The sequence below is a fragment of the Papilio machaon genome, chromosome 16 (assembly GCF_912999745.1).
Source record: "Papilio machaon chromosome 16, ilPapMach1.1, whole genome shotgun sequence".
NCBI classification, from domain to species: domain Eukaryota; kingdom Metazoa; phylum Arthropoda; class Insecta; order Lepidoptera; family Papilionidae; genus Papilio; species Papilio machaon.
In genome coordinates, this window is record NC_060001.1 from 6701946 (window position 1) to 6720571 (window position 18626).

At 32.9% G+C, this 18626-nt stretch overlaps 1 protein-coding gene and 1 non-coding gene across 2 annotated transcripts; both read right to left on the reverse strand.

Annotated features, from left to right (window-relative positions):
• Positions 1-1946: 1946 nt before the first annotated feature.
• On the reverse strand, positions 1947-12727 carry LOC106716544 (hemocyte protein-glutamine gamma-glutamyltransferase). The gene is made up of 15 exons (XM_014510069.2): positions 12612-12727; positions 10989-11074; positions 9388-9518; positions 9134-9252; positions 6878-7010; positions 6611-6794; positions 6062-6279; positions 5205-5411; positions 4674-4893; positions 4224-4382; positions 3952-4072; positions 3755-3863; positions 2917-3077; positions 2289-2480; positions 1947-2213 (listed from the first exon to the last, which is right to left on the reverse strand). Exons 2-15 carry the CDS (start codon positions 11057-11059, stop codon positions 2121-2123), a joined length of 2118 nt encoding a protein of 705 aa, XP_014365555.2. The 5' UTR covers positions 11060-11074; positions 12612-12727; the 3' UTR covers positions 1947-2120.
• On the reverse strand, positions 10624-10695 carry Trnap-cgg. Its single transcript has one exon. It is a non-coding gene; the product is annotated as a tRNA-Pro (tRNA).
• Positions 12728-18626: the final 5899 nt, after the last annotated feature.

Consider the following 18626-nt stretch of genomic DNA (forward strand, 5'->3'; position numbering starts at 1 on the left):
ACACTGGATAAACGAGAAACCTCTTTAAGCAAGAGTTATTGTTCAGTCTTATAAGCGAGAAACTTGGGTTAAAAAAACCTCTATAAGCGAGAAAATCATTCCTTGAACTCTCGCTTTTCCTGATTCGATTTTATATTTATTTATTGGATCAATTGTACATTTGCTTCTATTTGTTAAAGTATCAAAGTAATAAAAACTCAAAATTCGAGTCATAGTTAATAATATTTAAGGCAAATAAATTTCGAAATACAAAACACTTGAGAGGTGTGTTGGGACACCCGGATGGAACGAAGTTCCTTTCGATTAATTAGTGAAGGAACCAATGTTTATTCTATGAATAAAAAACTTAAGTCTTCTCAAGAAGTACATTTTATTTCTATGAATTTTCGTTATATATTGTCACGTCGTTGCCATGGTGAAGTAGCGCTCATTCGTCGTTAACATACATACTATAGCAAAAAGTGTCGTGACAACTTTTCGTAAGAATTTTTTCCGTCTAGCCCCCTTTCACAACGCGCGATAAGGAACTTCGTTCCAATAAATGGTTATTAATTAAGATAATTCGATAAAAAAGCAATATTATTTGAATGAATTTGGTAAAATCTTTCTGTACATAAAGCTTCTATGTTTTTGTTATTTCGCCGTCCTCTCTTCAAGTTCCTTTGACAGTAAAGTATATAATGTTACATAACAATATTTATATAATTTCCACATCTAACAGTATATAACAATATCTATGTGAGATGCTCACTTAAGTTATAAGGTGTGTGAAGATAACTTGATTTAAGTTTAAGTTATTTTGAACAATGTGTTCCCAATTATTTATCTAATTGGTCGTAATTAAAATTATTTACGATCTATTTGTGGAATAACAAAAGATTTTCTTTTTAGTGATATTTCATGCAATGTGACTTGATATTTATTGTTACGTTGTTTTTTTTTTCATTACGTCATCTACTTTATTTCTGTTTTAATTATTTAACCTCAGATATTAATAAATGATAACTTTAAGCATAATAAATACTTCATACGTTACTTATTTATAAATCTCGTATGAAAACTTATTTTTCCAGCAATTTATTTTCCAATGAATTTATGTAGATTATTATTTTTCGTATGAGAAATACATGAAAAATTAATTATTAGTTGATTGAAGAATCCATTTATTTTAAGATATTTCTTCTACTATCTATAAAATATTTTAGAGTTATACATTCTTTTTTAAGTCGCTTTTAGAATTTGTTGCCAGAGAAATGTAGCTTTAACCGTCACATTGTAAACATCAGTTAGATTATAAAACTAATTTGATATCAAATTATTCAAACTTTCATGAGACATTATCATTAATATAGGAAAAGGCTAAAACACACTGGTGAGTGTTCCTAATATTAGCTAATTTGATGTTAATTGCAATGGCTATAGAAATTATAAACTGATCAAATTCACAAATTGACGGTGACATAGCTACAAAGTTACCATATTTCATAGCACACTGTTTAACAGCTGTTTAATTTGTATTTTTTTTCGATTTGTTAATATTTGTGTTGAAATTGTTTCAAAAATTAAATTGGGTATAATGAGATTTGAAATGTAAAAACACTTACAGAAGTACATTTTGTCGTGATTGTTAAATGAATTAAATGTGTACATTGCATGGAATTGAAATAAACTTTTGTTTCTGACTTTACTTGTTTTTTTTGAGAATGATTGGAAATCGATTAAGATCTTGTGGCATTCGGAAAATATGTGAATTAAAAATGTCATCTTGATGAATAAACACAAAATTTTGTAATCCAGAGATAAAAAAAAAAAACATTTTAAAAACTGTAATAAATTTATTTGATTTATATTAACATATATTAACTATAATTCATATAAAAATATAATCTATGTAACTTTTTAATTAAAAGCTTAAATCTATTTGCGTACAATAAAAGCTACCGTTCGTAATAAATGTTGTCAGGCAGATTGCGTAAAATTTGCAGAAAAATTAAAAATAATCATAAAAAAAAGTTCTCACTTAATGAAAAAAAAAACAATATCCTACGCTAAAATAAAATAAAAAAGAAAACAATATATTTAAAGACATCTTCTTGTCAGTCTTATAATACAATGGGAGTTTATCCCTCCAAGACTTCAACACTCGCCGCTCCGTTGATGTCCTTCAGTTCGTTAGATTTGAACGTTGCAATAATATTAATCGTCCCCAATTTCTGTAAAAAAAATCAAATGAAGAATCTTCAAAGAATTAAATACCGAAATAAAAAAGAAACCGGTAGTAAGATTACCTTGGGTTGGAAAGGTAATTCAGCGGTGACAGGTGCATGCGGCGGTGCGTCAGGTGCGGTGATACGCATCGTACGTCCTTCCAGAGCTGACGACGTGATGCGGAACTCGCACCCCGTCAACGTACGCTCCAGCGGGTTTACAAACGATAGTACAGCTAAACTCGGTTCATTGATAATCAAATCTTCATTAAACTGGAAATTAACGGGGAATAAATATTATTATGGCAACACTGTCATTAGGCATTATTTTTATTATCAAAAGGTGTCAAACGGCCACCTGAATTCGCTGAAATAGCGAGACGATCGTTGCCCATAGACATCCACAAATGCAAACGCGTTGCCTACCTTTCAACGGAGAAGGGGACGCACAGAAAGAGAATATATCCCCTTCCTTTGTGACCCCTCTTCAGTCAAATCCACATCCCCTTCCCATCCTTTAGTCATTGGTTTTTTAAACAGAGATGTTTTGATCTTAGAAAACGACGATATACGTTTTAAAAAAGAATAGTTGTCTATGTAAAGTCCTTTAATTATAGAAGTACTATCTATCAAGTCATACTTTTATTTTGGTAATTATACGAAGTAAATTAAGTAAAATTAAGTAAAGATCGTTTCGTAGTGTACTTACCTTAATGTTGATGTTAGGTTTGAGAACTTGGAAGTCATCATCGTCTGCCCACGACTGTTTGGTCTCGTCTACGATTGCCATCGCGGAGATCTTCATGTTGCAGTACTCCACCAACTTGGGCAGATACTCATCGGATTTCACCAAAATACTTATTTGTTCGCCTGCCAATTGACAAAACATTAAATACTGGGTATAATAGTCAAAGATATCAGAACCTGTGAGAGGCGCTGCTATCGCGTTTTGTTCTGTCAATATATAAAACCTATTTAGACCTAGAAAATGACATGACAGCTACAATTCAATTCAATTTCCAAGCAGTGGCTTTTAGGTGTGCCAACTGGGCCATGACAGCTACAATACAAAGAGAATCTTGCGACATATTTAACATTGTTAGAGGGGCGCTAGTGCGCTGTCATAATTTAATTTGATTTATGCCCACGGAGTCAGATATCCTTGTTAGTCTATCTATGAAATACATCACAATTATTTTAGACCTTTTTTCCACTAAAAGTAGCTAACGTGATTGCTTTTTCTATGTCCAATGTATTTCCACTAGTGCTAAAAGGATCTAACTGTCACACTTAGTATCTTAAAGTGGACCCTCTGAGTATGACCCTATGATTTAGGAGAAAGAGAGAGGATTTAGGAGAAATCACTAAAGATCACCATTTGTGACTAAGTAAGAACTCTGTGTGAATGTTAGACAATTAATAGTGGGTTTCTTAGACCAAATTCCCCATTTAAAAATATTAATATCTCTGTTTTGTTAAATATGACAGGGATGACAATTTATAAAGAGATTTGATCTCAGAAACCAATGGTTAGTTAGAAAACTTACGTTTCCCTGGTCCGACGAAGATTTTCCCTTCCACCTTCTTAACGACTTCTGATTTGACACCGTTGTAGAATACACTGGTAGCGGAAAGTGCTGCTTTTATGTTATGACCCTAGTCAGAGAATTAAATGAAAGATTTATTGAAGGATAAAAATTATAATCTAAAATAAATAATTCTATGATTTGAATATATGTCTTACTTCACGGGATGTGTTCTCAATATCTACAGTAACCCTAAAGTCATGTCCGATGGGCACAGTGTCTATGTCTCGCAGCTTGAATGTAATCTCATTGCTGAGGTTGCCAGCAATCGCGTAGTACCTGTAATGTTGCCAGGTTGAAATTATAGCTTTTAGTCAGACAAGGTTGTTGTTATGTTAAAAATTGTCTAAAGAATAAAATTCTTAACTCTCTATGACTTTACTATTTTTGGATTAAATATTCGTTGGATAGTTAAAATATGTTGAATTACCTCTTAGCCCTCTCTGAATACCGTACTCCATTCATAAGCGCCAGTCTTTCGGAGGCTGTGCCCTCTCTGTGCTTGTACTCCGCAGTGATGTCCTGTCTGTCCTCATCACCCAGAGGATCGAACACATACGGCTTCTTTGTGAGGACCATACGCCCGATGCTGCGGAGAAATAGTCACTTTTGTAGTTTGGAGGAGAACAGAAAGGGAAATTTTATAGTTGCGAAACGTTTAGGTATATTTCGTTACATGATAGAGAGAAAGGATATAAGAAAAGGCAAGAAGAACAGAGAGAGCTATATTTTTAATGTCATGACCACACTATATTTTTTTTGTACATGTAGATCTCAAATGTCTTCGTGAATCTTTGTTGGTTGATAAGAAATCAGTATTTTGTATTGTTTCAGACTTCCTCTAATACATTTTATCTGAAATATGTCTAGAAGTACTCACTGGTAGTTATTAGTATCGACCATAGTGAATCCCGTCTCCGCTTCCGGGTCCTTCCTCCAGCGCATGAGGTCCGCGTTGACTGAGGCCAGCATGAACTCCACGTCATATCCTAGACCTATGACACCCTGTTTGATGGCCTCCAGCGACGCAGGACCGCACTGGTACATTCCTGATGATGTCTCCTGAGGCGTCGCGTCTATCGCTTGCCAGCCACCGTATCCTGACATTCATGAGGAAATTTTAATAGCGTCATTAGTTTAGTATTTTGTTCATCAGAATTGTTTCCCGTTGGGTCGATCGGCTTACCGATTAATCGGCCTAATGGGAATATTTTTTTGTATCAATGAACTCAATCGGCCTAATAGGAAAAAAGTCCGTCTTAGTCGGTAGGCCAATCGGCCCAACTGGAAACATCTGTCTTTTATTGTTTTGTTTTATACTAGATTGTTCTCGTGGAATATTAAAGTTATTGATGGGTAAATTACTAAACATTTTTTTTAGATTAGCTAATTCAGTATTCTCTCTACATACCCGGTGGCAGATCAGGTCGCGTCATCCAAACGTCATTCCACACGTGGTAGTTCCAAATGGAGTCAGCTCCGTTGGCATTGTTGGGATCGTAGTCCATCTCCTCCATCGTCTCCGTGTAATACTTATCCACGGTTAGCGAACTGTTAGCGTCATGAGCTGATACAAGGTTGGAGACGACACGGGAAGGAATACCCAGAGCTCGACAAACTGGATACGAAAAAAATTACTGTCAAAATTATAAGTTAATTGATCAAAATTCTGGAAAAAGGTTAAACTTAAGTTTTTTATGTCATAAGTTGGCTAACGTAGAAGCGGCCATATGATTTTGACGAAATACCGAAGCGACTTTTGTCCATAGACATCTGTAAATGAAGATGCGTTACCTATCTTTAATTACCAGAGAAAGGGACGCACAGAAAGATGATATTTCCCCTCCTATGCTTAATCCACTTCCCCTTTTTTCTCCTTATAAGAAAACATCGGGAAGGGAACGTGGACTAAAATTAGGTCTTCCATAAATTTGAAATTAAGCACACATCATTGAAATTGCGAAATCAATACACTATGTAACTAATATTAGATAAATTGTACTAAAATTATTTGGTCACTTACAGCGATAACCTTTGACTTTAACTATCTTAATTGTTCTTGTAATTTGTTCAAAGAAGTCAATTGAGTCAAAAAAACATTCTGAATCTATCGTAAAGACCATAAAGATTGGAAGAGCATAAATAGACCAAAAGATAAACTAATGGTCTAAACAAGATTAGATTAGAGCGGTATTAATTAAGATCCCTGTGGAACGTCATGTAATACTAGACTGGAATTAAACGTGCTACTTTTTAGTAATTACATACCCGTGGTAACAACCCCAGCGAAGACCCAACATTGTCCGTATGGCACCTCCTGCTGCGTCTCCAAATACTGTGCGAGGATGTCAACGGAGCCGGTCCATTCGGAAGGTGCGGTGCCATCTTCGTACTCCCCGTCCCAGCGACCCACCAACACGCCTGCGTCGTCGTTGGAGTTCACGATGCGAGAGATAACACGCGCCATCTTCACTGGGTCGCCGCGTCTGAAACAAACAACATGAAATTAAATTGGTCTTTTCACAAAACAGTCTTTAAATGATGGTAGTCGCCAGTAAAAAACATCTGTTGCACGAATTAGCGAGCTCGCCTGCAGTACTAAGACCATATAGACCACAGGCAACAAATGGAAGCAATTCTGCGTACAGACTGATGAGTGTGTGTCGGAGACACAATTTGAGTCCTCTTTACCTTCCCACCTTTTTTTTTATAACGAAAGAATGGGAAGGGAAAGTGGATTTAACGGAAAAGGGAACGCCTAAAAAGGGCAAATATTCTCTTTCTATGCGTCCATAAGATTTTCATGGTTTAACTTACTGATGGAATGGCATCTCAGCTCTATCCAGCATGAACATACAAGCCGGTAGTACTGCGGCGTCAAACTGGCCGTAGAACCAGGGCTTCCCACGCGTGGTCTTGATCGGTCCCACCCACACTTTGCCCACGTCGTTGAGAACATACTCTTGCAGAAGATCAGTGTCTTCCATATACGTCTGGTCATCTAAAGAATAAGTTATATGTCAAATAAATGTATTTGCAACTTGCTTTAGCCTGCAATTGAGATTCTTGTAATATAATACATACCAGGGTTCCATGGGTTGAAAAGAATGTAGATATCCTGGTCGAAGTCATAGAAGGCCCTGTCTGATGAGCTCTTCAGTCTGGTGATAACACGGAGAGCCCAGGAGCCCACGGGGGCAGTGATTGGTGTAGACACCTGCAACAACAATTAAAATCTAAAATTACTTACGTACTTAAATGAACTTATTTTTTTACCCCAGGAATTAAAAGATTCAAACTTCATAGCGACTAAGTTTAGCATATTATGTTCGCGAAGTAGGTGCCAGATATACCTACCTGGTTAAAGGAAAGCGTTCGGAATAGTTAGTTCACGTCCTGCTAATATTTAAAATTGTATTATGTCCAACGTCTAATATAAAATCGCAAACAGCATTAAAGTTTGAATGGTACTGTATATACAAACAAACAAAATTATTAGAACTTGATAATTGAACCCCGTTTTCTATAGCTAGTATACAATTACGGAATTTTTATGTTTACTACTTTTTTGTACGTTTTTGTCTAGACAAATTGATTGACTTGATTTAATAATTGGACTTATTTTTTATTGGCCGCTAAAAACTAAACAATATGATCATTTTAGCAGAGGTATGTGATTTGAACATACGTCATACATATATATGTATTTATACGTTACTTTGTAAATGTGAAAACGAGTTTAGAAGCAACATATTACAAGTATAAGATTTATATATAAAAATTAAACCTATAAGTTTCTTTAATTCTCTACAAACGGACATTTAAATGATTATTAATTACATTTACGATGTACTAATGCTAAGCCAATAAGGCAAGTGAAATGATAATATTGAAATTACTAACAATTCTACGTTCCCGCGTCCGCCATTTTGTCCGGACGATTGAATTATTTAACACATTTTTAGAACGTCTGTGTTTATTTGTAAACATTACTTTTTATAGGTACTATTAGTGTTATAACTTCTCGAATTTTATACATAAAATATTTTCCTTATGGCCAGTTATAATTTATTCATAATAACTTATCTATTATTTAATTTTACTTTAAGTATTTAATTTAATTTTTCCTATCGATAAAAATGTTATAACAAGAATATAAATTGTAAATTATGTCGATATCACGATAAGTTTTAAATAAATCCTTTATAATATTGTAATTTAATGTCTAATGGGTTGAAATACCAGACAGACGAACACTGTCTGTGTTATTACCTAGAACAATTGGCATATTATCAAACAGGACATATTTTACAAATGTTAATTATGACGGAAAATGTATTAAAATAATACATTAATTATATTCGATTACGAATTGAAATACTTAACTTTGAATTAAAATTTTATATGTAACATAATATTTAGTTGTTGAATTATTATGTTTCTTAGTAACTAGCAGTCGCCCGCGACTCCGTCCTATGCCTATGTTCTTCCAGAATATGTTTTATATATGTGCCAATGTGTGCGTAGAACGGCTCAACGGATCTCAATGAAATTTAGTATACATGTAGAACATGGTCTGGAAGAACACATAGGCTACTTAATAAGTTTTTTTTAAATCAGCGCGGACGGAGTCGCGGGCGAATGCTAGTAATATTAAATGCGAATATTTAGATGGATGGATGGATGGCTTGTTTGAAGGTTTCACCGGAACGGTTTCAACGGATATGGCTGAAATTTGACAAAGACGTAGAACATAGTGCGGAAGAACACAAAGGCTAGTTATTGAGAAAAATGGATCTCGTAAATAAAATAAATTTGTATTTTGTATCACGCGTTTCTGCATCGTAAATCTGATAAACACCAGACAGTCTGTTTAAGATAAAATGTAACAAAAAATTATCAGTTACAGCCGCAATGAATCAGTAATTACATTTTAGGATTCCTTCCACGTATATGCAGTTAATTTGGTTGCAGTTTGACATTACTTAATAGCAAGGTCGAATTTGTAAGATTATCCGTCGGTTTTAAAGGTTAAAGGTTTTATTTGGTACAATTGTTAGTCATAAAAGCAATCTATTACATATACACAGTTTGTCTTCTAAACGTGGCTTGCATATGGATTTTGAATACATATTGAGTAACAGTAATTTGGTAGATTAAAAACCATTTTTTTTGTCCTTAAGTCCACGTTTGTTCCGGGTAATCTTAGGAATAGATGTATCGATTTTGACAGGAAGGTAATTGATGGTAGCGGGAATATTATAAGGATACTTTTTATTCCGCGATAATGAAGTCGGGGGTGACAGCTTTTTTATCATATAAAAGCAGGTAAAAGCTGACCTCAAATGAAACGGTGTCTGACTGCACGTCGAGGAGTTTGGCAGTCCACATGTGCTTGTCTGTGACAGCCTCTCGGTGGATGAACGTCGCGCCCTGCGTGTCCATCTGAGGCTTGTCACCTGTTGAAAAAGGTTACAGATCAACGAATCAAGTCATCTTTAATACAAGAAATAAGTACTACAAATTAATGTTTGTTTTTATTTTAATTCTGAACAGGCAGAGCCGCGGGCGAGCTAATTAGTTATATTTCTTACCAAGTGTGAACATTAGTTGTACGATGTCTTCATTTTCATCAAAGGGTCGCGTGAAACGAACCACACCATTGAAAGGTTGACCACGTCGTACGATTGTCGTCGTAGGATTCTCTTCGTTTACCACTTCAAATCTAGAGAGATAAAATTAAACATAAAACCAACTGAATATAGAAACCGATGTAATACTCTGGGAAAGTAAAAGAATTAAATGACTGCTCAACCTTCAAACATCATCATCAGCTCACTATTCGTCCCCACTGAGGGGCTCAGAACCTAACCCAAGTTAGGGGGTGACTAGTTCATAGTTAACCACGCTGGCCAAGTGCGGGTTAACTTCACACATATCATTGAAATTCTTCTCAGATATATGCAGCATCACGATGTTTTCCTTCACCGTAAGAGCGTCGGATAAATGTACATAATATGTAAATCGAAAAACACATTGGTACATAGCGGGATTCGAACCCAGGACCTGCAGATTGCAACTCAAGTGCTTGACCCTTGAGCCACCGACGCTCTTGCAATCTTCAAACAATAGAATAGAAATAGACACAGGTCTTTTAACATATTTTTTGACGAGAGGCTCTCAAAATTTAGAAGATTGGATTGGGCAAGTTTCAGTTTAATTGGATACTGCTGTGGACATAAAAGTGTACGGTGAAGTTAATTTTTTTATGTTTTAATTTTTTTTTCGTTATTCGCGGGAAACATTACAGTTATGAGATAGATAAAAATTTATTGCATTGTCTATAGAATACTTTACTATCAACAATTCTTTAAAATATGTAGTAACGTGAACCGGTTGAGAAGTAATAATAATTATCCGCAATAAAACAAAATAAACGCAATTAAAGTAGAAAAATTCATTGTTTATTGCTTTGTTTGTACAATACAAATTAAATTGTCTGTAATAATTCTGTGGACAATTTAAAAAAGGAACTCAACCTCTCATGAGTTTAAGTTTTGAATCGTTTGAAAATTCAGTCAGATAGTTTAAAATCGCAATGTAATCATTGTAAATACATAAAAAAAAACAATCGAATTGAGCACCTCCTCTTTTTTGAAGACAGTTAAAAATTAAAAGAAGTGAAGAAGAAACTATTACAATTAAAAAATAAAACGTCCAAGGTTTACAACAAAATATCTGAGTGAAAATAGACGCAGCTGCACGTAAACTTTCCGATATTTGATGAAGTAAAAGAAGAGTTTATGTTTTACTAATACTGTATTGTATTTGGGCTCGTCCGGGATTTGAACCCGGGACCTCTCGCACCCGAAGCGAGAATCATACCCCTAGACCAACGAGCCACAGACTACACGTTTACAAATTTATTATTATTCCTTTATAACAAACTGTAGTTATTTATTGTGTAAAAACTTAACTAAAATAATTTAAGCTTTTGAGAATTAGCGTACTGTTTAGTCTTTTAATTTTTAGCCGACTTCAAAAAGAAGGAGGTTATCAATTCGACTGTATTTTTTTATGGTGTGTTACCGCGATGCTCGGCCCCTGGTATGGATTTTGATAAAAAATATTTTAATCGAAAGGAAGTGCTTGCAGATGGGTCCCATTCTTTTTTTATATAATACACATTACTCACTTGATAGTGTTGTGTGGTTGCGCGTTCTCTTTCGGGTAGAAATGTACAACATCCACTTGCAAAGGTTCCATAATGTAGAAATATATCTAAAACAAAAAATAATTAGCATTTCTTAAATATCTAAGTCACTTTAGGACTAACAATAAACAATTGAAAAACTGCATCGTAAAGTTTACTTTTTTTTTCATTGGCAGAAGCAACGACAAAGCTTTTGCCTACAAAATGTCATAATTTTTCCGTTTCGAAACATCGATCGTGAAAATGTAAAGCCTATTGAGTACAATGTGTCCTAGAAAACATAGTAATGGATTATGTCATAGTATATTTAGCGTTCAAATAATTTATTTTTAACCATGCTACGTGCATTATAAGCGATGATCTAAACCGTTTTGCATCCGTTACTATCATTGACAAGATATTTATCTACGTTTATAAGTAACAAATATAATAGGCTGAGTGTAGTCACGAGCGGAACTTCCACGAATGTAAACAAAATTCTTTGGTTAAATTAATTTAATTTGAAATTAAATAAAATGAAAAGAATTCTGAGATAAATTTAAATAAAATTAAAAAAAAAAAACAAGCTTTTATTATGTTGTTGTAAATAAAGACGTGTCCAAACTCGATAAGTCATTTCAGTAAGGATTTCCTATGTCCACCTTCTAATTCCATCATATTGCATTGTAACATATGTATGCAAAATTTCAACTCAATCAGTAAACAGAAAACGGTTTAAATTTAATTCGCAAGATTTGATGACAAACATCGGGACAAGTGTAACTAAAATATAAACAACTTTGATTTTTTTTTTTCAATTTAGAAATTTCAAAACCACCTATATAAAATATAAAATCTTTTATCGATTGTGTCGTCTAAATGCATCAACGTAGACATGTCTTGAATATACAATGCTGTTCTAGTGAAAGCTGAATTTGGCAAGAAAAGCATGTTAGTGTTAATGCTGGTAACATACGATACTTGAATAGCATGTACTAGGCGTGATCTGAATGAAGTTAGGAATAACTATTTTTTACCTAAAAGACAAGTGAGGTTATAGAAATGTTTCGAACAAAGTTGAGAGAAGCAACAATGTTTCTGGCGACTTTGAAAGATTGGTTTTTCTTCGCGTAGTTTGCAATCTTACTAATATTATAAATGCGAATGTTTGGATGAATGGATAGATATATCCAGTACGGCTCAATGGATCTTGATGAAATTTGTCGTAAATGTAGATAGTCTGAAAGAATACATATGCTACTTTGTAAGTTTTTTTTAATTCTACGCGGACTGTCGCGGGCGACAGCTAATAGAGATTTAATCACAGATACGTATTAGAATTTTTAATTTATTGTTTTTCTTAAATATAATACAAACATAGTAATTCGAAGATAATAAATATTTACATATTTATACGACTATGTTCATTTTATATATATTTTTAAATTTTAGTACAATGTTAAATTACAAAGTTATAATCGTAAAAAGTTTTAACAATTCGTATTAATTTTTCTATTTCTTTTTTATCGGTATTTTATTTAATTAAAAACTATATCTTCATTGGATTTCGCTAAAATTATTATTACGATCAAGTAAAAAAAAAATACGTTATATTAAAAAAATTACCTTATACTGCCAAATAAACAAGCACAATCACAGCACAACACTATCTAAACTATTAATCGAAACGTATAATAAACAAGCTTCAGAAGAAACAAGTCAACAGTGGGTGCGCGCGCGCAAAACTGATGCCAGATTTTGGGACGCGCGGAGTATATCTTCAGAAACGGCCAGTGGCGCCGGTTTCGTATTACAACCATAATTCAACCAATTTCATGGACAAGTCCTGTTATACAACCATACCTACTGAACGTAGTATTTTTCAATCGCTTTCCGGTACACCTATCTTTTGACGATATACCAAAAAAAGTTGAAACTATGTTGCTAGGATAATAAGATTTTGTTAGTAAACATAGTAAAAAAGTAAAAAAAAAAATATTTTTTCTTAAAATATTCAAAAAATACAGAATCAATTTAGTATCAGATTCGAGATTAATAAAAATTATAATTTAGTTCTTAATTCTTCGTATTATTTTTTTTTTAATACGAAGATAAGATTTTTTAATCTGTGGTAGTTTTATAACGCATTAAAAGTCGTATAGATGGCGTAATTATCAGGCGATGATCTTATCTTTAAGGTATTTGAAATTTTCTCCTATCCACTTGCGTCCATCGATCAGTATGAATCACAAGAAGCATAATATGAAGACAGTTTCACTGATGACAGCACAATATGGTATGTAATGAGTAAGATGTACTTTATATAGTATATACTAAGATGTTGAACAACAAATATCTGATATTACTCTACGTAATTTAATAAGGTTTAATTGAAATTTTCCTTAACTTATACGTATATTAATCTCTGGAAATACACGATATAGTCATTGACCACATAATTATCGCATATCTATTACATTACTTATTCGCAAAATAGTTTTATAATTACTTTAGTTTTAAAAAGATGGGATTCATTGGTTACTTTACTCGGATAATATAAATATTAAAAACAATCTATGGATTATTAAATCATTTAAGGATTTACGCCATAAATATTATAAATATTACATATACGTCCAATATTGTGGACCTAGCACAAATATCGTCATCATCAATTGTGTCAAAATTAGTATGACTTTACGCCCGATATGCTCGCTGCAAAATTTTATATATGATGATACGAAGGCGACTGTCACAAATGTTCGTGCTAGACCCACTGGAATCATGGATTAAAATAGACCAAATGAAAACAACTAACTCCATATTTATTTATCCTGAAAAAAAAATCCATTAAAATCATGGTCACCCTACATTGACGTTTTGACGCCAAATTCAATGCCGTACTATTAATAAAGTTACAACAAATTATTTCTGTTAACTTCACGAGTGATTCCCAAAGTACTTTATTTATTTGCGGTCAAGTTAGTAGAAATGATACGTCAGCTTAGATGAGATGATACATGGTACAGTCATCTTAGTTTCATACTTGTTACGTGACATGATGCAGATGCATCGAATAAGTTACGTATCTAATAAGTTACTTAACTCAATACATTACGGATCCAAATCCAAGGCTACTTGAGTAAAAACGTAGCCAAAACTGAAACTTCCTTTTATAAAACTAAAGTTTTATTTAATTCAAGTTTGACAAAGTAATAATGTTCCATAAAACAAAAGAAAATCTTTAAAATATTTTCTCCGCAAACTTTATATAAATACTAGGTTTTACCCGCGACTCCGTCCGCGCGGAATAAAAAATAGAAAACGGGGTAAAAATTATCCTATGTCCGTTTCCTGGTTCTAAGCTACCTGCCCACCAATTTTCAGTCAAATCGATTCAGCCGTTCTTGAGTTATAAATAGTGTAACTAACACGACTTTATTTTATATATATAGAAAAGATTATATTTTAAAGTAATGTCATGGGTCGTGAATACGAGTTACGTTTAAGCCAAGATCATGACAATTATCAATTTCTATTGGCTGATTATTATCATGATCTTGGCTTAAACAAGGTGTCAAGTGACAGCTAGTATTTCTACGCATCATAGTATTGTTAAAGTCGTAAGAAATTCTTGCATTTGTTAAGTCAATTGTACAGTCGCTTGAAATAACTAGAGATCAATTGAAACATGACGTTGGCTGAATTCGTTAAACAGGAGTAATTTTGAACTAAATTATTCGTAGGCGAAGATATCATTTCATTTGCTGCAGTACGTACGCAGTATGTATTTAGATTAAGGCAAATTGTACAATTTATTTTTACTTAGAATTACATTTCATTATGACCAATAAATTAATCACAGACTAACAGAAGTTCAGTCTTTCAATTATTTCGTAAAGTCTTAAATCCAACCACAGTTGTTTAATTATGGTTAAATACTGTATTTCATATTAATTTAGATTTTCAGTATCCTATATTTGTTTTAGTCAATACGAAGAATTTGTGGCGTGCAATATGGTACTATGGTCAACCACTAATTATTGATATGCATTCGTTTCGTCTGTTATTTCCTTATCTTTACTTTACTTTTACTTTATTTCATTACCATGACCTTGTAGACGACCTGACGAAGGTCAATACACTCTTGTATATTTTAATAAATTAAATCTGCCTACCCTTCCGAGTACAGGGCTTGAGTTCTGTTATGAACGAAATCTTTTGTTATCTAAACGAAAATAAGTGGCCATTCCCATATCTAAATTTTTTTTGGAAGTATCTTTTCCAAGTTCGAAAATGTTGATTATTTCTTAAAGTCCATTGGCTGCAATTACGGTTAAATAATTATAAATCCTACTGTCAAAATGTTACATCAAAATTATTACAACACGCTGGATAACTTTATGATAAACGATGACTTATTAATATCGATTTGAATAATCTGTATTCAGCTGTGCTGTATGACAGGGAATTGACAGGTCGAGTGCGGCGGCCATGTTTAATTCATTATTTTAAAATAAATAGCATTGAATTAAATTATTACAGTTATTACACATTTCATTTATTAAATAACACATGTACATAATTTCAGATTCTATTTGAGTATCAAAAAAGTACCAACTGAAATTTAAAGTATTTAATTATTGTATTGTACAGTCAGCTGTATAAATCTTACTAATATTATAAATGCGAATGTTTAGATAGATGGATGGATCCATAACGGTTCCATGGATCTCGATGAAATTTGGTATATAGAACACAGTCTGGAATAACACGTAGTTAGACTATTGCTATTTATTTAGGTTATATTTACAAAACATTAAACACTTGTATAGTCCTTCGGTTTGAAAAATACGTACATATGCAGTTATTCGCCAGTAACATACATTCATCTATATCTATATATATAAAAGAAAGTTGTGTTAGTTACACCATTTATAACTCAAGAATGGCTGAATCGATTTGACTGAAAATTGGCGGGCAGGTAGCTTAGAACCAGGAAACGGACATAGGATAATTTTTACCCCGTTTTCTATTTTTTTCTCCGCGCGGACAGAGTCGCGGGTAAAAGCTAGTGATTATATAGATAAAAGGATACATTTTGAAACCTGATTATATAGATAAAAGGATACATTTTGAAACCGAAAGTGTATACAAGTTTCTGACGCTATATGTACACGTATTTGTGCAGCTGACTGTACTCGCACTTTTGTCTTTAAAACACCAAAAATACTAACTTTGTTAAAATTACACGATATTTGTAATTTTATTTGTAATAAAGTATTCTTTGCTTTAAGCAAAAAGCAAATAAGGAAATATTTTTATTACTTGTCAAAATATTGGGCAACCGATAACAATGTTTGTTTTGTGTTTAACGTATTGTCCACTCATTTTCCTTCCTATTCTTCGATACTTCAAGCAACATGATTTTAATTAAAAACATTGTAAAAAAAATAACGACGTTTCCAACCCTATCATAAAAGACTAAACATTTTTAAAAGATAAAGGTGGTCGTTCATTAGATGGTACCTAGCATAAAGCTCGTTGTGCTATTTGCGAGGAATTACTGGTAATGCCTTGACAAATTAAATTTCCAGTATAGGAACATATAACGAGCTATGACATCGATTTACTGGCGTCAATCGACTTACATTTAAACCGCAATTCGTAGTCGACGTTTTTATCGCTTGCTTCGGCGCCAAAAGCTATTAAAACTCAGGACCGGACTAGATTATTTTTTAAAAAGAATTTTATATACAGTTTATGCTGAATAATACTGCTATATTCACATCAGTTATTACCTATTTATGATACTGGATAAAATTTTAAAGGCAACCATGGTAAAAAAAATTGAAAAAATTATAAAATATTTGAAAGAAATAAGCCATCACTCATGCCAACGGCTCCAATAAAGTTAGTAAAGACAATATTTTATAATTTTTCACAATCTAACATAACAATTTCTTTATTATATTCGAACAATCCATCCCTGGAAGTTAAGAAGTTATTCAGATTTTCTGTACCAAAGAATTGACTTAGTACAATGTTACAAAAGTATATATGTATTAATAATCACCCATAAACTTCTACTGACCATTGTTCTGAACTATTCGTATATTTTATTCGTTGTTACAATGTTTTTTAAACATATATTTAAATATGTAAAACATAGAATAAGTCTACATCTTACTTTTTACTAATATTATAAATGCGAATATTTGGATGGATGGATGTTTGTTTGAAGGTATCTCCAGAAAGGGTCAACGGATCTTTTTTTTTTTTAATTCCGCGCGGACGAAGTCGCGGGCGACAGCTAGTAGTACAATATATTTTGAAGAATAATGTTTGTTTCGTCTTAACTATTGCCAAATGGTAGAGTAAACTTCTGAAAAGAAATCGCTACACATTCAGTCGTTAATTGGTCACTAAGGAAGATCTTAGTGTCAATTTAGTTTGAGAAATGTACACTGTGGTGTGGAATGGGGATTTTAACGTTATCAATGGACCAGTTATAACTAAGTAGACTGATATTGAAAATTGAGTTGTCACTCGATTCGTACACTACCTCAGAGTATCATAGGGGTACAGTCAGCTGCATAAATATGTATACAATTAAGCTACAGAAAATGATATAAGCTTTTGGTTTAAAAAAATTGTGTGCTCGTATTCGGTTTGTATGCTTCCGACCAGAAGTACATTTTGACAAATACATAAGTATTTTTGAAACCAACCGTTATAAGGCCATACGGGATTCTAAAGTTTTGTTAATGTAAACATATTTCTGCAGCTGACTGTACAATCAAAGGGTCTTATTTCTTATGAACTTTAGGGCATACAATGAAATTACGCATCGACTTGCTTTTATGACTCATATAAGTTGCATCAACTGTACAGTCCGGTTGTACACCTTTTTTGTTCGCATCGAAATCCGGCCCAAGTTCCGCCGTTTAAGATGACGGCACAGTCAATTAAACCAAAAACCTTATATCAGTCCTTCAAAAAGAAATAATTAATAATTATTTATTACATAGTGATGTAGCATATTTATAACTGCCAAATAATGATCAAAAACCAGATTTATTTAAAGCTACAAAAATTATGAAGATTTTAAGTATTGAAATTAGTTTAAAGTAAACCTTATTTAGCTGTCGTCCGCGACTCCGTCCGCGCGGAATAAAAAAAAACTTAATAAGTAGCCTACGTTTTCTTCCAGACTATATTCTACATCTGTACCAAATTTCATCAAGATCCGTTCAGCCGTTCCAGGGATACCTTCAAACAAACATCCATCCATCCATCTAAACATTCGCATTTATAATATTAGTAAGATTGCTTAAGTTTTTTTATAATTAATTTCACATCCATAAAAAAAGTTATCTTTTATTAAAATATCAAAACAATCAATTTGGAAAATATTCTTTAACTTAATTTTAGTATATCTATTCTATGTATTTCTGTAGTAATGGCCACTTCAAAAATGATTTCAACCGTCTGCAGAAATAAATAATAAAACATCATAATTCCTCAGATAAAATAAAATGGTTAATATCCTCTCCGAGTGTTGAAGTATTTTCTGTTTTTATAATGTTATCGATCTTAAAATCGAGTTTAAAAACAGGTTTCATTTTATGTTATTACGGT

Coding starts and splice junctions, on each gene's coding strand:
- LOC106716544 (XM_014510069.2), bottom strand. CDS start 11,059: ATGGAACCTTTGCAAGTGGATGTTGTACATTTCTACCCGAAAGAGAAC. Junction 6,795..6,877: donor TTTCAACCCATGGAACCCTG/GTATGTATTATA, acceptor CTTATTCTTTAG/ATGACCAGACGTATATGGAA. Junction 6,280..6,610: donor GCTGAGATGCCATTCCATCA/GTAAGTTAAACC, acceptor TGTTTGTTTCAG/ACGCGGCGACCCAGTGAAGA.